The sequence below is a fragment of the Poecilia formosa genome, unplaced genomic scaffold, assembly GCF_000485575.1.
Source record: "Poecilia formosa unplaced genomic scaffold, Poecilia_formosa-5.1.2 Scaffold11, whole genome shotgun sequence".
Taxonomy (NCBI): domain Eukaryota; kingdom Metazoa; phylum Chordata; class Actinopteri; order Cyprinodontiformes; family Poeciliidae; genus Poecilia; species Poecilia formosa.
In genome coordinates this window covers 1,463,570-1,478,944 of record NW_006799950.1, presented here as the reverse complement: position 1 = coordinate 1,478,944, position 15,375 = coordinate 1,463,570, and the positions used below count along the sequence as shown (strand labels likewise).

At 41.2% G+C, this 15,375-nt stretch overlaps 1 protein-coding gene across 1 annotated transcript; it reads right to left on the bottom strand.

The window, feature by feature from the left end:
* Positions 1-893: 893 nt before the first annotated feature.
* On the bottom strand, positions 894-12,556 carry nfil3-5 (nuclear factor, interleukin 3 regulated, member 5). Its single transcript, XM_007543634.2, has 2 exons — positions 12,150-12,556; positions 894-6,133 (listed from the first exon to the last, which is right to left on the bottom strand). The coding sequence occupies exon 2, from the start codon at positions 5,593-5,595 to the stop codon at positions 3,739-3,741; it is 1,857 nt and encodes a 618-aa protein (XP_007543696.1). The 5' UTR covers positions 5,596-6,133; positions 12,150-12,556; the 3' UTR covers positions 894-3,738.
* Positions 12,557-15,375: the final 2,819 nt, after the last annotated feature.

The window sequence follows — 15,375 nt, the reverse complement described above, 5'->3', positions numbered from 1 at the left end:
ACGTGTGTGTGTGTGTGTGTGTGTGTGGTGCCTTTCAATGCATTTACTCCAAACTGAGTCCACACCTCCTGAATCTGATCTCCTGTTTTCCTCCTGAGGCAGCTAGCTTGTTTAGCAATTGTTACCACATTATTTTTCTGAAAAATATCTGAAAATATTTTTCTATAAGTCCTATATAAAATTTTAACCCTTTCATGCATTAATTATGATCCTTTGTGTCAGGATTTATTTTTTTTTTCAAAATTTTCTTTGATTTTCTTAAGGCATAAAAAAAGGTAGGAAACGAATGTAAAAAAATATATATTTTAATTAGGTGATCAATTGTAATTTTCTCCAAATACAAAGTTGTTGTTTGAAAAATGCATCAGTAGTATTGATCTTTAGGGGTTATTTGATGTCACAATATTTTTTTTTACCGTTTACTACAGTAGAAGGAGGGACCGGGTTGGTTGGCACACTTTTTTGTCTGTCGGCCATATTGGGTTTAACAAAAATAATTTCATGCATTTGCAGCTGATGGCCAGTAGTTGATAGTGTATTTTATGATGCATTAGTGTCCACTTCAGTGGTCTGTGTGCATTTATAACATAAAAATCCACAAGAAGCTCAAGAAAATGGCTTTTAGACAGCTGTCCACTGTAGTGACCACTATGCATGAAAGGGTTAAATTTTATTATTTACAGTCCATAATTACCGAAATGTTTGCAATATGTTACTGTGCACTTATTTTGCAGAATATGTTACTTTCACTCAAAACTGAATTACATAAATGTTATTCAAAACTATTGAGATATGTGTGTAAATCATTGTGTTTATGCAAATGTTGTACTTGTATGTCACTTTTAATAAAACAAGATTAAGACAGTCTCAAAAAAGCCAAAGGAGACATTCTTTAGTTCAACAACCTTTAATTTTTTCCCCCATTTTCAATCTTTCACAATTAAAATTGAGTGTTTTCTCTTGTAGCCATTTGCATATCAATGTGAATTATATCAATACATAATTACTTCTGAACAAGCTGTTTATTTTTTTTTTTCCCATTTTCAGGAAGCCTTTAGGCTAAAGACAAAGATTATACAGTAACACAGAATACAAATGGTAACTGCAGCAAAGGGTAGCAATGGGTAAATACACAGCACAACAAGAAGAGCTTAGAGCATAATGAAACAAGTGGCTGAAAAATACACACAATAGAATAGAAAAAAAACCAATATTGATAAAATATTATTAAAAATAACAAAGACAGCAGTATACAAGAGATAGAGACAACTTTACATTTATACATAGCGGCCAGAGGCAGGCACCAGGAAGTAAAACAGTTTAAATACCGCATCATCTACTGCAGCTACTGTAGCTAAAACAAATCAGTGCAGAGTTGAAAGGGGTCTAAGACATTGGCCGACATGAGGACGAGGAACAACACAATAAAGAGGCACCTTATCCAAAAGAGAGCAGCTTTGCTGGTTGTGACTGGAGAGATGGTTTGTTTAATGGATTTTGCTGGATGAACTGCTAACAAGGCTTGTGCTTGTCAGGTTCTGCTAAAGGCTATGTGTTGCCTTAACTGATATGGAGAAAAAAAAAAAAAACTGGTCAAGGAGCGCAGGTGTTTTGAGCATGGATCCCACTCTGAACCTGTGTTCGACATGTCCACTCGTTCACTCATATAAAGACCAAAGTACTGGTGAACTAACTAACCAGTGATCCAAGTTGTGTAGGGTCATTAAATGCATCAAACCTCAAAACTCCCACTTTGGTCAAAATCAGGTGGAGGTTAGGAACATGTGCTTTGATGCATAGACTGAGATAGTCTACAAATAGAAGTTGGTCAATTTAATCAGCCTACACAAAATATTTTTGTTTTATATTTCTTAGAAAATAGAAATGGCTTGTCAGACATCAAGAAAACCATTAATTGGCATCAGCAGTTAAAATCCAACTGAGCTATTAAATGGGATTTGCAGGTACTTTTGTTTCCAGTTTGAAAACTCATTGATACCCTGCAGAAGCATCCCTAAATATGAAACGATGGACAGCATAAGGCTGAAAACATAATTTACATCATGTACATTTACAATACAAACATAAATGTCACACAAAACTGCTTTTTTACTTTTCTATACTGTATCCACTTAAGCAGCATTAAGAATGTAACTTCAATATATATATATAAAAAACTGTAAAGACCGGTGGAAAACTATTAAATATCTCATACAAAACAGTTTTTAAAATTGTAGTGTGTGTGCAAATAAACATATGAGCATACGGTCGAAATTGGGCTCGTTATTTATGTTCTTATATGTATTTACAATTTATTTTTGACATCTTTATCATCTGTTTTAACTTAAAACTTTCAGAAATGCTCCAGGTCATTCTGACTGGGAATTGCTGGAATTAGACATTTTCAGTCTTTGAATAGGAATTATTAGTTCAGGAAACTAGCATTAACAAATGCTAAATCAAATATCAACAGCTAACGGTGGGATGCTAACACCATCCTCAGATTACTGTCCTAATACTAACATTACAATGCTAACTCTACAATGTATAAAAGGAAGCACACAAGTGTCAACACTAGTACTAGCATTAGCATGCCAAAGCTAACATTAGAATGCTAACGCAAAAAGAAAATGGTTAGCATTGTAATGCTAACATTACCATGTAAGGTCAATTCTGTCCCTACATCTACAGTCTATTTTAACTGACCTTGTCAGTGTATCACATGACACAAACCTCTAGTGAACCACATAATATCATGAAACATTACATTCTGAGTTTCCAACCCACAGCAGAAATGGCTGTTTTGTTTACAGTGAACGAGTGGACAATCTGAACACAGTCTGAGAACAAATGTACCTGTCTTCTTTCTTTTTTTTTTACGAGTAGTAGCTCACAGTTTTAGTAAAAGAAACATTTTTTGAGGCATTTATTAGAATTAAAAGAAACAACAGGACTGTACAAGAAGTTTCAAAACAACACGCATAACTTGTAAGTCTTTTACCACACCCCGTTTCTTTACTAATTTTTTTTTTTTGTTTTTGCCACATTTTTTTCTTAAAATATATATTTGATATCTGCAAATTTATTTCACAGTAATATACAATCTAAGTGCCTTTGGGAGTGAAGGGGACTTGTGTGCTGATGGTTGTCTGAATCCAGTTCAATTGACCAGGCTAATGGTGATAAAAAAGTAGGTAAATGGGGGGGAAGAACTGACAAAAAAGGGAGACGATAAAGGAAATATGCATATCTTTGGTAAAAGGAATGCTCCCATAATGCCACAATACAGACTGACCAGCCAATAAGGCAATTAATAAAAATGAATAATTGAATTTTCCTCTACGGAAACTCCAACTCTGGAGTTTCATCCATCCCTCCTTAATCTGCTATTTTAATTTTGAGGGATCTTAGGGAGGTAGGAGAGAGTAAAGGAAGGAGTTACAGGTGACACAGTGAATCTGATGGTGAAATATGAAAGAAAACTTCACTATCTGGTTGTGAGAAATTCACCTTCGCAGTTGGAAACGCACCATGCTATGGGGAAAGGATGTCCGTCTTCCTCCAAAGCACGGATCTGGGATTTCGCATATCCTGATACTGACGTTTTCACGCAGTGCTAAATACACCTCACATAGATCAGTGCCTGTCCTGCAAAGTGCCAGTGTGAGTTGTAGCTGTCTAGTTTCATCAAATGACAGAGAGTTGACAGGAAAATACACAAGCTGCTTATGTTCGTTCTTAATCTCGCCTCTTATTCCGTCCACTTCTTCCACCGGCAGATCCCTTCTTCCCTCCTTCCTTTTTAGCCTCTGCCCTGTCATTCACCTCAGCTTTGACTTCTTCCACATACTCAGTCTCAGTCTCTTTGCCCTCTCCGTTGGCCTGGCCATTGGAAGGGTTGCTGGGCAGGGCTAAGTAGGGGTGCTGGGGCAGAGTGGGAGAAGGGGACATAGAGTTGGAGACCAGTCCCTCCACCTGAGCTCCAGCTGCCCCGTTGGACAGAGCTCTGTACTTGAGGCGGAGCTTGTGGGGCAGGGCAGTGACGTGGACCTCAGCGTGGTATTCACTGTGCAAACCGCCAGCTCCCTCTGTCTTCTGGTGGTAGCTGCTGATGTCTGAGGATGACGATGAGGGGGATTCGTCATCGGTGGAGCCCTCTTTATCAGAGCTACGAGGGTCTCCGTCGCTTGAGGAGGTGTCTTTAGCAGAGGAATTCTCCTGATAGAAGCCATCGGATCGGGGCCCTCCTTCATAGGTGAGAACAGGGGGCTCTTCATCCAGTGTGCCGAGGTAGCCATTGTGCTGTATGAAGGACTTGCTCTCCTCACTGCTGATGAGCTCAGGGGCGAAGGAGTTCTGGGGACTCTCGGTGTGCTGAAGACGGTTCTCCTGAGCCTGGTAGCTGTAGCAGGGGTGGTCGTCACCTGGCAGGTGGGTACTGTGACTGAATCTTTGCTGGAGCTCCTCGGAGGACTCGGCATGCTCGTTGGTGTATTCATACTGAGGTGAGTCCATGGTCTTTGTCCTCTCGAGCTTCTCTGCAACCTCAGAGATGGTTACTGAGCAGTCAGAGAACTCTGAGGGCAAACTGTGCAGGATGTGCTGCGCAGGCGGTCTGTTCTGCTGGGACTGCTGGTCCTCCAGCTTCTGGTTCTCCATGGGGTAACAGCCACTGCTGGAACGGTACAAGATGACGCTCCTCTGCGTAGAGGTGGCCTGAGGAGCAGGACCAGTGGTTTCCATGTGGCACTGCTGGTGCTCCTGCTGATGATACTGGTAGTCTCTGGCAGTTTCCGCTAATGTGGTGTTTTGCTGGTGAGGGGAAACCAGAGTGGTGTTGCCACAGTAAGCTCCGTTTGGTATCCCATTGGCAACTCCATTGGGAATCCTATTGCTTTCAAGTCCACCCATCTCCATTCCCAAGGGCTCCTTCTTGATGTTGTAGCCAATGGGTTCAGGGCTATCTCTGGAAGAACCATCAGACATATCAGACACAGAGCCCAGAGGGGAGTACTTGTGGAGCATGGTGTGGCGTTCACTTCGGCTGGACTGTTCAGCTTCAGATGAGTCAGAATTCAGCATCACTTGGGACGCGCTGGAGTAGCCGCTGCTCGAGTGGTAGGCGTTGCTGTTAGGGGTGCCATTGGTGCTACTCCCATTGCTACCTGGGTTTCCGTCTGCAGCACTGTTGGAGATCTGCTGACTTTTCTCCATGTAGGAAGATGCACTAATGAGACCGAAGCGCAGTTTGAGCTGAAGGAGTTCCGTCTTCAGACGGACGTTCTCTTCGTTTAGCGCCATGACGCGATTCTCCAGCACCATATCGTTGATGCGGCGCTTCTCCCTCGAACGCTTGGCCGCCTCGTTGTTCTTCCTCCGTTTTTCCCAATATGAGGCGTCTTTCTTCTCATCAGAAATGAACTCTCGCTTGCGACGTGAGGTCACGGTTGATTTAGAGCCTTTGGGCTGGCGGCTGATCCGCGCAGGACCGTCAGGACCAGGGGAAGGGAGGCTCCCATTGTAGGGAGAAAATGCTTCAACTTCCATGGTGTTTTTATTAGTGTTGGATGGGATGTTTAAATTGAGACTTTCCATTTTTTTTCCCCAACTAAGGGTCACAGTAAGACCCTATTGAAGGGCAAAGGGGTGAAAAAAGATGGAAAAGTTATACAAGCCTTTTACTTTATAACGTTTGGCCTATGTCGCTGGATCAGTAAAAACTTCTGGATGAGGTATTTGTGCTTGATGAAAGGACTGCCTCATTGATTTGCTCTTACTTATCTTTCAAGGTAAAAGTTTTCAAGTGTCTAAATTAGCCAAAAAGATTAAAAAGAGGTGGAACTCGACAAAAACTTCAGACATTGAAGTAGTGTTCTGAAAAATGAGCGTTGAAAACAGGAACCAAAGTTGGTGCTTGATTGTAGAGATATTTACGCTGATTCTTCAAATAGTTCACAGCTCTCCAAAGTCTTGCAGGTGACTTGGAGTTTATCTGCCTCTTTGCCAGTCTTCAGTAGCTTTTCAGGCCGCCGCTCTGGTTCTCGCTGTGTCTTATGCAGGATGTAGGTCAGTAAGTCTTCTCCTGGGCTCTTTCAGAACTCTGCTTTAGAGATGTTGACCTCTAAGTGGGTTGCTGAGGCAGCAGGAAAGAGAAGAAGGGAAGGAACAGAAGAGAGAAAAAGTTAGATGAGGTGCAGAAACAGTCTGACATGACATTTGAAAAAACATTACGATTATACGTTTTAACAATCACAGAAAGCTGCTTGTTGTGCTTTATTGGGTACAGAAAATAGCTTGTTAATGCCTTAAGAGATAAAGAAAAGGCTGCGGTTACACATGTGCAGACAATGCTGCATATGCAGAAGTCTGTTACATGACGAGGAGTCAAATTGGCTGACCTAGTGCAAGCTCTGCAGAGGCAAACTATTAAAGAGCTGAGGGAGGAGTGACTGGATTTGTGTAGTGCTGATGGTTTACTATGGTGCAAGAAGAAAGAAACTGTTGATGCTGTAATTTCTGCTTTTTGGCCCGTGGGAGGTTCTAGCACAACAACAACATCGCAGTTTCTCTGATAGCCATCGCAGTTTCTAAAATTATACAACACTGCAAACTGAGCTTCCTCGTGTCATCTCAACTTTGCAGCTAAACAGGAAGTCTTTCCCACCCATCGTGCGTTGCACCATAAAATTAAAAACAATGCACCACAAACGGATGTTGACGGGCCGCTCCGTGTTATGTAACAGCCAGATCTGCTCTGGTTCCTCTAGTTTCCTCGCTGTACAACATTGCGCAGTTCGTATGCAGAAATTAATTACACATCGCAGCACTGAGCCCTGCAGTGCCTCACAAGCATGAAAACATCCTTTTATGACACACAGAGTGAATGTAATCTAGGTCACTGTGCCTCCGATCGCAATGAGTTTGGCTTTGCTTCTTATTGACCGCATTGGAATTGAAATGGAGCTTAGATTAGATGTTTTCGAATACGAAACATGTGTGTCGCTTAAGAATGAGATTTTAATTTTTAGTGAAGCCTAAGTTCAGCTTGATGGACACAAACAGAAAGAGAAACATCAGAGTGCAACAAGTGACCTCTTTAAAGCTACTCAAAGAATCAAAGACTAAAAATAAAAGCAGTGTTGTCATTGTTTTGTTTCCACAAGAGCTTCGGATAATTGCAGCGATTCGCCAAACAACTGTCCAGAGGTTGGAATTAGCCAAGTTTTCCACAAAGCAGCCCAATCAAAAGCTAAAAATGTTGCTTTACTTTTTAATGTAGCATTTGTTTAACAGCAAAAACACCAATTCGTGTATTTTTTTTTAACACATTCATTCAGAAATGGGTAAGAACTAAGTGAGCTATTGTGCAAATGTAAGGTTTAGATATAGAACGTTTTTTAATCTTGTTGAAAGCAGCAGGCACCTCCAAATCGTTGCAGTGTCTCTTTGCAGAGCTGAACAAATAACCACTCCTGTTAGCCAAATAGTGAGGATGTAAGGGTCAAAATTGCAGTCCTTCGCTAGGCCTGCGTGGACATCAGGGAAACATCCTGCTGTGATCATATTGATGAAAGTGGCAATAACCGCAGCCATTACGACTGCCCACGTTTCTCATATTGTCTTATTTCTTTTCTTTCATTAAAATGTCCTCAGTTATTACATGAAGCAAGGTCGTCGAGGCCAGTGGAAGTCTGTCCCACAGGCCAAATATATTATTAGCATGCAACAAAATTATGCACTGCACTTGAAATATAATATCCTACCAAATACTGAATCCAAGTAGCACTCTCTGTTCGCAACGTTGATCATGTTTTATTGCTATAAAGGTTGCAATTTGATCTACTGCGCAGCCTTTCAGCAAAACCTAGTTAGTGGAAGAAAACTGACCTAAATGTGCTGTTCCCCTTTAATTAGAGCTGCAGATCTAGTGCCACAGACGTGCTTTAGAGTAATACATGTTATCCAATCTTTCTTGGCTTCCTCCAGAGTCAGTGACCCTGTTACATAACCCGTCCATTTATTAAAAAAAGAAACAATATTATGACCACAGACAACCTAAAAACTGCTCTGGATACAAATCTGTTTATTTGCCTTCTTGAATCTCGTGTCTTGTCTAACTTTGGCATGCAGCACAAAGAGATCTGAACTGAATCACGCAAAACGATGTGGAAAAATGTAGGCTGAAAGCCTCCGCCCTCCCCGATCTTGGATAATTTTCATTAAGAGCGAGGAGAGAGGCAGCGCGAAAACAAAGGCGGGCGGGAAGAAAGCACGCACGCACACGTCTCTGCGCTGTCCCACTGACCTAGAAACGGCGCAAAGCAGTAAACACTCCTCCTGTCTTTGACGGTGCGCCACTAAATAGGTCAGTGGGACTGCAAGGGAGGGGAGAAGCAGGAACGTATTAGAGCGTACGCTAAAAATAGTGAAAGAGGTACGGGAGGGGGTGGGGGGACAAAGAGGGAGACCGAGAGAGAGAAGCAGAGAGGGGGGAGATCTGGTGACAGAAGGAATTCAGTTAGTGGACATGAGAGGAATTTTACAGACGCTGCTGCAGCACGATGAAACAAGGTGCACTCAAACACGTCATCTGCATCGACATAAGGGGGGATTTTTTCTTTCTTTCTTTCTCCCTTTCTTTCTTTCTTTCTTCCTCTCTTTCTTTCTTCCTCTCTTTCTTTATGCAACATTAACTCCTGAACACCGGAGAGAGAGCACGTTATACCTTTTCCCGAACACATTACAGCAGAAACCCATGGCAGATGGGGAAATTATAACCAGAGATAGCGCAAAGGCATTGACGTCATGGCACACACCCATCTCTGCAGCCAAATTCACTCCCATGCTCCCTCGCAGGCCCGCTCGGGGAGGGGCTGTCGTCGTTGCTCATCGCCTACGTGCTCTGAATTTTCTCCCGGTGAGGACCAAGGCTTGTGTAACACATTCGTATTACAAAGCAGCAGACGCCACAGGTTTACAAGCTGACCTCAGATACCTCTGTGTAGCCCTGTAGACTCAAGAGATAAGAGCTGAGCCACGGCGCATTGTGTAATTTGCTCTTTGTGTGCCTAGGAAGACTGATTCACTGTAAGATGTTTTCTGTGCGTTTTCCCAGAGGAAAAACAACCCCCCTCCCACCCCCAACCCTCCTGGGGTAGCTCACAGCCACTTGCCACTCGGCGGAGGAATGCTTCACCTCTGACCCTCTCCGAGGCAAGCGTGATTAAATACGCAAAAACGTCCTCTTCCCCCCTCCTCCATGCTTAAAAAGATCCAACACCACACACGTGGAAGAGGCCCCAGATAGGAACCTCCATTTTTTTTTTTTGTTTGCACCAAGGCTTTTGTGTCAAACAAACCAGGAGGTGAGAATTCCCTGACAGAAACTAACCTCCATATGACAATGCGCCGACGAACAACAACTGGAAACAATTACTGTGGAGGAAAGGGTGCAGGTTTTTAAAGCATTTTCTTAATCAGCACAATTAGATTTCACATTAAGATATGGAAGCTGGGACAAGTCAGGAATTACATCTCTAATCTTGTGCCTTTCAGAGCCTGAGCCAAATAATAACAATAAAAAAAAAAAAAGTAGTCCAACACATGCCCTGCAAACCTCCTGTCTCTCCTCCTCGCCCAGATTCAGGTCTGACCTACATTTGGAGAGTTGGCTGGGACGGAGTGAGCAACGCACCCACACTGTGAAACTAGACCAACTGGCAGCAGCCGGACTCACCAGCGCTGCTCCTGCCCTCGCCAGACAGGGGTTTCCGATGCATTGCATCACAAGGCTGGATGCCCTTCTGCTAACTTTACAACAAACCCACAAAGAGATCTGGCACAAAACAAAGAGATGAAGGAAGAGCTGCATCTGGCTCACCCTATACATTTTCTGGTGGAAGAAAAGAGGTAATTGGGTTAAAAATAGTAGCAGCAGCAGACACTGAGCAGCTGTGTTACATCACTGCTGAAAGCATTTTCTAAAAACACAGCTCCCACTGTGGAGATTTACTCTTATTTCTGCTTTGGAAATTAAAAAACAAAATATGTAGAGAGTGTGTAAGGAATCAGCAGGAATCCTAGAAATTTCCCACTAAACTACCAAAACTTTCAGGAAGTGTTATAAACATTCTGGGTATCTGAGTACAAAGTGTGTGCCTACTTTACAATGTGCATGTTCAACAAGTCTCATAACAGCTCAGCTGCAACAGTTTGCTGAAGGAATGATTTACTCCGCTTTTCTAGGTCAACAAAAGGAGCTGACCTCCATTTCAAAATCTTCATTCGACACCCGAAACATATGGGTGAAATATGGAGCCTTCCACATTAAATACGGATTATTTAAATTAGTTTGCTTAACACAATTACCAAAGTTAACATGCTTTATTTGTAATCTAAACCTGACCTTTTTTTTTTTTTTACAGTGCCAATATATTTGCTAAATTGCCCTTTTTATTTATAATTTTTAAAATTATTCTAATGAGTTTGCTTTTTTTTTTTGTAATTTCACTAACCGAAAAACAAAAATAACTGAGTTTAACCTTTAATAATGATGTGGCAATTCAGAGTAAAAGGACATCAATGTGAATTTTTTTAAAGATATTACTATTTCTCTCTTTCAAACGTTTACTGAAAATCACACATTGTCCAAACTCAGTTTCATTTCTTTGCACCGTTCCAGACTCCTGAATGAAAAACAATCAAATGTAAAACTTTTCAAGAGTTTCTGACGCTGCGCTGCTGGTTATGTCATATCCTCTGAGCTTACTTAAAGGAAACTGCGGTCTTTAGAAACGACCTAAAACAGGAACCAAAACAGCACAACCAATTGATCCACAAATCTGAACAAAAAAAAGTATTTCTAGTAAAAGAGGCATGAAGGTCACTGGCAGAAAGAAGGTTGCAACACATTTTCTTTCTAATGTTTATTATTAAAAGAACAGTCGTAAAGAAGAAACTGAAGCAGCGCAACCATCTCAGCCTTACCATTGGAATGCTGTATTGAAACTAGTGAGCTACAAATGACATGTTCATGGCTGCCAGAGCAGATAGCCTGACTAATTAACCATCTAATATCAGATTGTTAGACTGGTCTCCCTTTGAAAAAGGCTTAATATTCAGTGTAACAAATACTTGTCAACATTTCATCTTCTTTTTTAAAACATGCTAACAAAAGGTCAGGTTTATATTTGGTTATTTGTTCCTAAACCATTAAATTACTATTTTTTACACCTAATTACTAAGCTATAAAACTGCTACTAAATTTAGAGATGGTTAACTATGTTATTGCTTAATTCCATGTAGCTGAACCAAAATGACACGTTAAATAAAACATTATCACTGTAAACAAATATGCTTCATTATTTCTGCTATGATTACATATTTGATGGGTTTTTCATTTCAAATTGAAGTCATTATTTTCTTACTGTACATTTTTATGTAAAGCTGCATTTTTGCTTAAGGTTATCAATATCTACCGTACGTCTACTATACACCAATTTATAACCCTATTAAAACGGGTTATGTATCGTAAAGAAAGATAAATATTTACATTAAATCTGCGTTTTAGCTGAAGATGCTACAAAATTAACGCATTTTAAACAAAACGGCACCCCAACCAGCTACGATGTATCTGCTTGCATGCATTAAACACATACATGGATAAATTAATAACTCAGTACTTGTTTGATAGGCGGAAAAAAACGAAAGAAAAGCAGCATGCCACGTGTAGGACTTATTATAGTAAGTGAATTAAGCGGACAACAGAGCCCAGCGGCAGCTGTCCCCGTTCACTGCAACGCACCACCATGAGGGCTTTTACCTAGCCTTGACATTGACCACATATATGCACTCCTGCCTGGAGCCAAATAAAACAACAGAGACTTCAACAAACGTGTCCAGCTTGGCTCCCCTATGAGTCGTGTGTTACGTGACCCAAGAAGGAAGCCGCAAAACGCCTGAAAGTCACGCACAGACGCGGGATCAAACCGGCGGAGCAGCCAGTCGCCATGTGAACAATACCCGGCCACGAGCATCCCGTTCCTCCCGTCGGTGAAACGGCTTTATGTGAGGCGGAAAAGGGGTTTAAAACACGCACACAGTTAAAGACAGGAGTCCACGAAGCAGTCCAGCGCTCAGTCAAAACATACCTTTTAGCGTCCCGGAGGAAGAGCAGCAGCAGGAAAAAAAAGCTTCAGGCTTTCCCCGACACAAAAGCTGTCTCGCTCCCGCTTCCTCCTTCCCGTATTGTCCCTTCAGAGGAGGAAACCTCCAGGAGAGGAGAGAGAGAGAGAGAAAAAAAAAGGAGCGAGGAGCCGTGAAATAAAACTAAGTTTGTGCGAGTGCCGCCGCTCGGCTCGGTGTCGGATGAGTCACTGGCTCGGCTGGATGCTGTTCCTGTCCTTTTTGGCTCGGGCTATCTGTGCGTCGGCTGTGCGCTGCCGGACACTTTGCTCCAGTTTCTCCGGCTCCCCTGCTACAGATATGTGTTAGTAGGTCAGCGGTTGCATAACAGCTCTTAGGCTGCCGAGTCACGTTTTTTTCGGTCTCTCTCTCTCTCTCTCTCTCTCTCTCTCTCTCTCTCTCTCTCTTTTTCTCTTTCTCTGCAGGAGCTCTACTGGCCCCTTTCTTTTTGTTCCCCTCTGCGCTCCATCTCTTTTCGGCTCCTCCACTTGCGGGAGTGGTTCGTTTTTATATATATATTTAAAAAAAAGTGTGAATGCGTAACAACACCTGGGTTGTTGTGCTGTAGTTTTTAAGCCATGCTCATTACAGGATTTTTTCCTCGAATGAAGACAAAATTAGCTCTTATGAAATCTGAGAGGAACTTTTTTTGCTAATCCTTTAGCAACCCAAGATGTTTGTAAACATCTACCCCATAAGTCATTTGTAGACCTAAGATAGTTAAAATATATAGTCTGTTATTCATTTGTTTATGTGGTGTGAACGGTCTTCCTCTTCCTGCTGGAATAGACCCGAATTAATGAGTTTTTGTGAACTACTGTAAAATACTGAAAACTGTGGTGGAAATTAAACAATATTTAAAATTAAGCTTTAAGATTTAAATATGAAATATCTTATTTTTTTCATAGCTCTAGACTAGTCTGTCATGATTTTATTTTGGACTATTTGTATGAATACCAGTAGAGTTTTGATAAGAGAACCTAATTGTTTTAAATAAAACTGTATAGAAAATACTCAATGTTTTTGTTTCTCATAGCCTGATATTTAAAAAAAAAACTGATTTAACTTGACCTTTTTAAGTTTGCTTAGATTGTCAAAATTAGACCTATTAGATCATTGTGAGAATAATAAACCAGTTTAAAGCTTGTTTAATATTATTTCTTTATAAAATTTACATAATATACAATTAGTATAATTCTAAACAATATAGGAAAGTCAAGATAGGGCTTCTATGGCTTCTGACAAGGCCAAAACATTTGAGGTTTGAGAAGATGCTGGCTGGAGCTGGTGATTTTCCACAGCAAAACAGGAACCATGCGCTGAAAGGCCACTCAGAGAAGAAGCCGCACATCCATAGCAAACGATAATCCTGATGGTAGTTTGGTTAAATTTCGGAGACATGTCCTGGCTCATGAAACCAAAACTGATGTGTTTGGCAAAAATGCTAATTGTTACATTTGGAGAAAAAGCAGGGAAACCTCCAAGCCCACGCAGAAAGAGCTCCTGGGTTTCCCAACAATGATGTACGGAGGTGGCACCGTGATGATGTGGGGGTGTTATGCTGCATGAGGGACTGGTGATCTTCACTAAATATATAATAGCATCATGTAAAAATAACAATATGTGTAAAAACTGACATAATATCGATAGACATCATCCTAGCTCCTAAAGTTTGGCAGAAACAAATCTTCCAAATAGACAGCAGCCCTTAGCATACCACCAAATTACCTATAAAGGTGCTTCAGGACATCAGTCCCACAGAAGATTTGTGGTCAGAGTTGAAAAGGTGTGTGTGTGTGTACGTGTGTGTGAGCAGGTTGGTCTACAAACACAAGGCCTGCGGAAGGATACCCAACATGTTTAACACAAGTCATACAGTCTCTAAGGTAATTTCATCAAATACTAAGATCAAATACATAATTCTGAATATAAAAAGAAAGTTTTGGACTTCTTAAGAAAATCTCTCTACTCTGGTATCTGCTGCACAAAGGGTTGGAGGTGTTTTAGGTTACGGTAGATGCTTTTCACATCTGAAGAGTGAACCTTTCATCCATTTTCTTTGAAGAATTTCTCCAGCTCAGTCAACACTGGATGAAGAGCCTTTTAGAAGAAATATTTAACACAGACTCTCAGTTGGTTTTAGGTTTGCACTTTGACCATTCCTGCAAAGAAATATGATTTTCAAAGCATTTCATTGTAGCTCTGACCGCATGCGAACCTCCATCACCCTTCTCCTCAGCGCTGTCCAGCTTACCTGTCCCTGCTGAAGAATAATCCACACAGCATGATGCTTTCTTCACCATGTTGCACCGTTCAGGACTTAATGTGCAAAATTAATTTCCTGTGACACCACACATTTGGCACGTAATTATAGTTTCATCACATAAAAGACAGAAGTTATTCATTAGTGCACCAATCCTGCAGCTTTTCTATGACTTTTTAGAAATGCATACAGACGGCTGATCTGCTCCTCTTTATTCAGATTGATTGTGGCTCAGTTGAGGAAAAGGCCCACATCCATTCAGCTGTACAGTCAGATAATATATGTAGCTGTTAGTAATCTTATTATCTCATTGCAAAAACATTCAAACGTGAATTATGTGCAGGAGATACTCGTTGAGTAGTGAGCTGGAACAACCTCAAATCATCTCTTGTCCTGCTCTGGTCTGCAAAAAACAAGATGATTAGAGAATCGTGTTGTTTATGCAGCAAAGCACTTTATATCAGCGCCAATGTTTTCTGCTGTTGCATTCAGGTTTTATAGTGGGGAAATAATTTGCGCGTCACCCTTTTCATTGCTTTGGTCCAGCTTAAAAATCTGCATCGACATTTATTTAAAATCGAAACCTAAATCATACAATTTGCTGTTTTAGATCAAAATGAATGCTTGAATAACCTGTTTCCATGTGGCTGAAGTTACTTCATATTAACAGCACGCATGGAGTTGCTACTTTTATTTATCTATCTTTTTGTTCATTTAAAGAAAAATTTTAAATCTTTTTTTAGGAGCTTTTCCATCATCCAACAAAGCCTGTTGTTCTCAGCACGTTCATATGCCATATTTCATGGGGTCTTACATCAGTGCTGCTTCAGCTCCGTCCCTTCCCCCCTCTCTGTCTGCAACCACACACGTGCACCAGCTCACCACACACACACACACACACACACACACACACACACGCACACGCACAC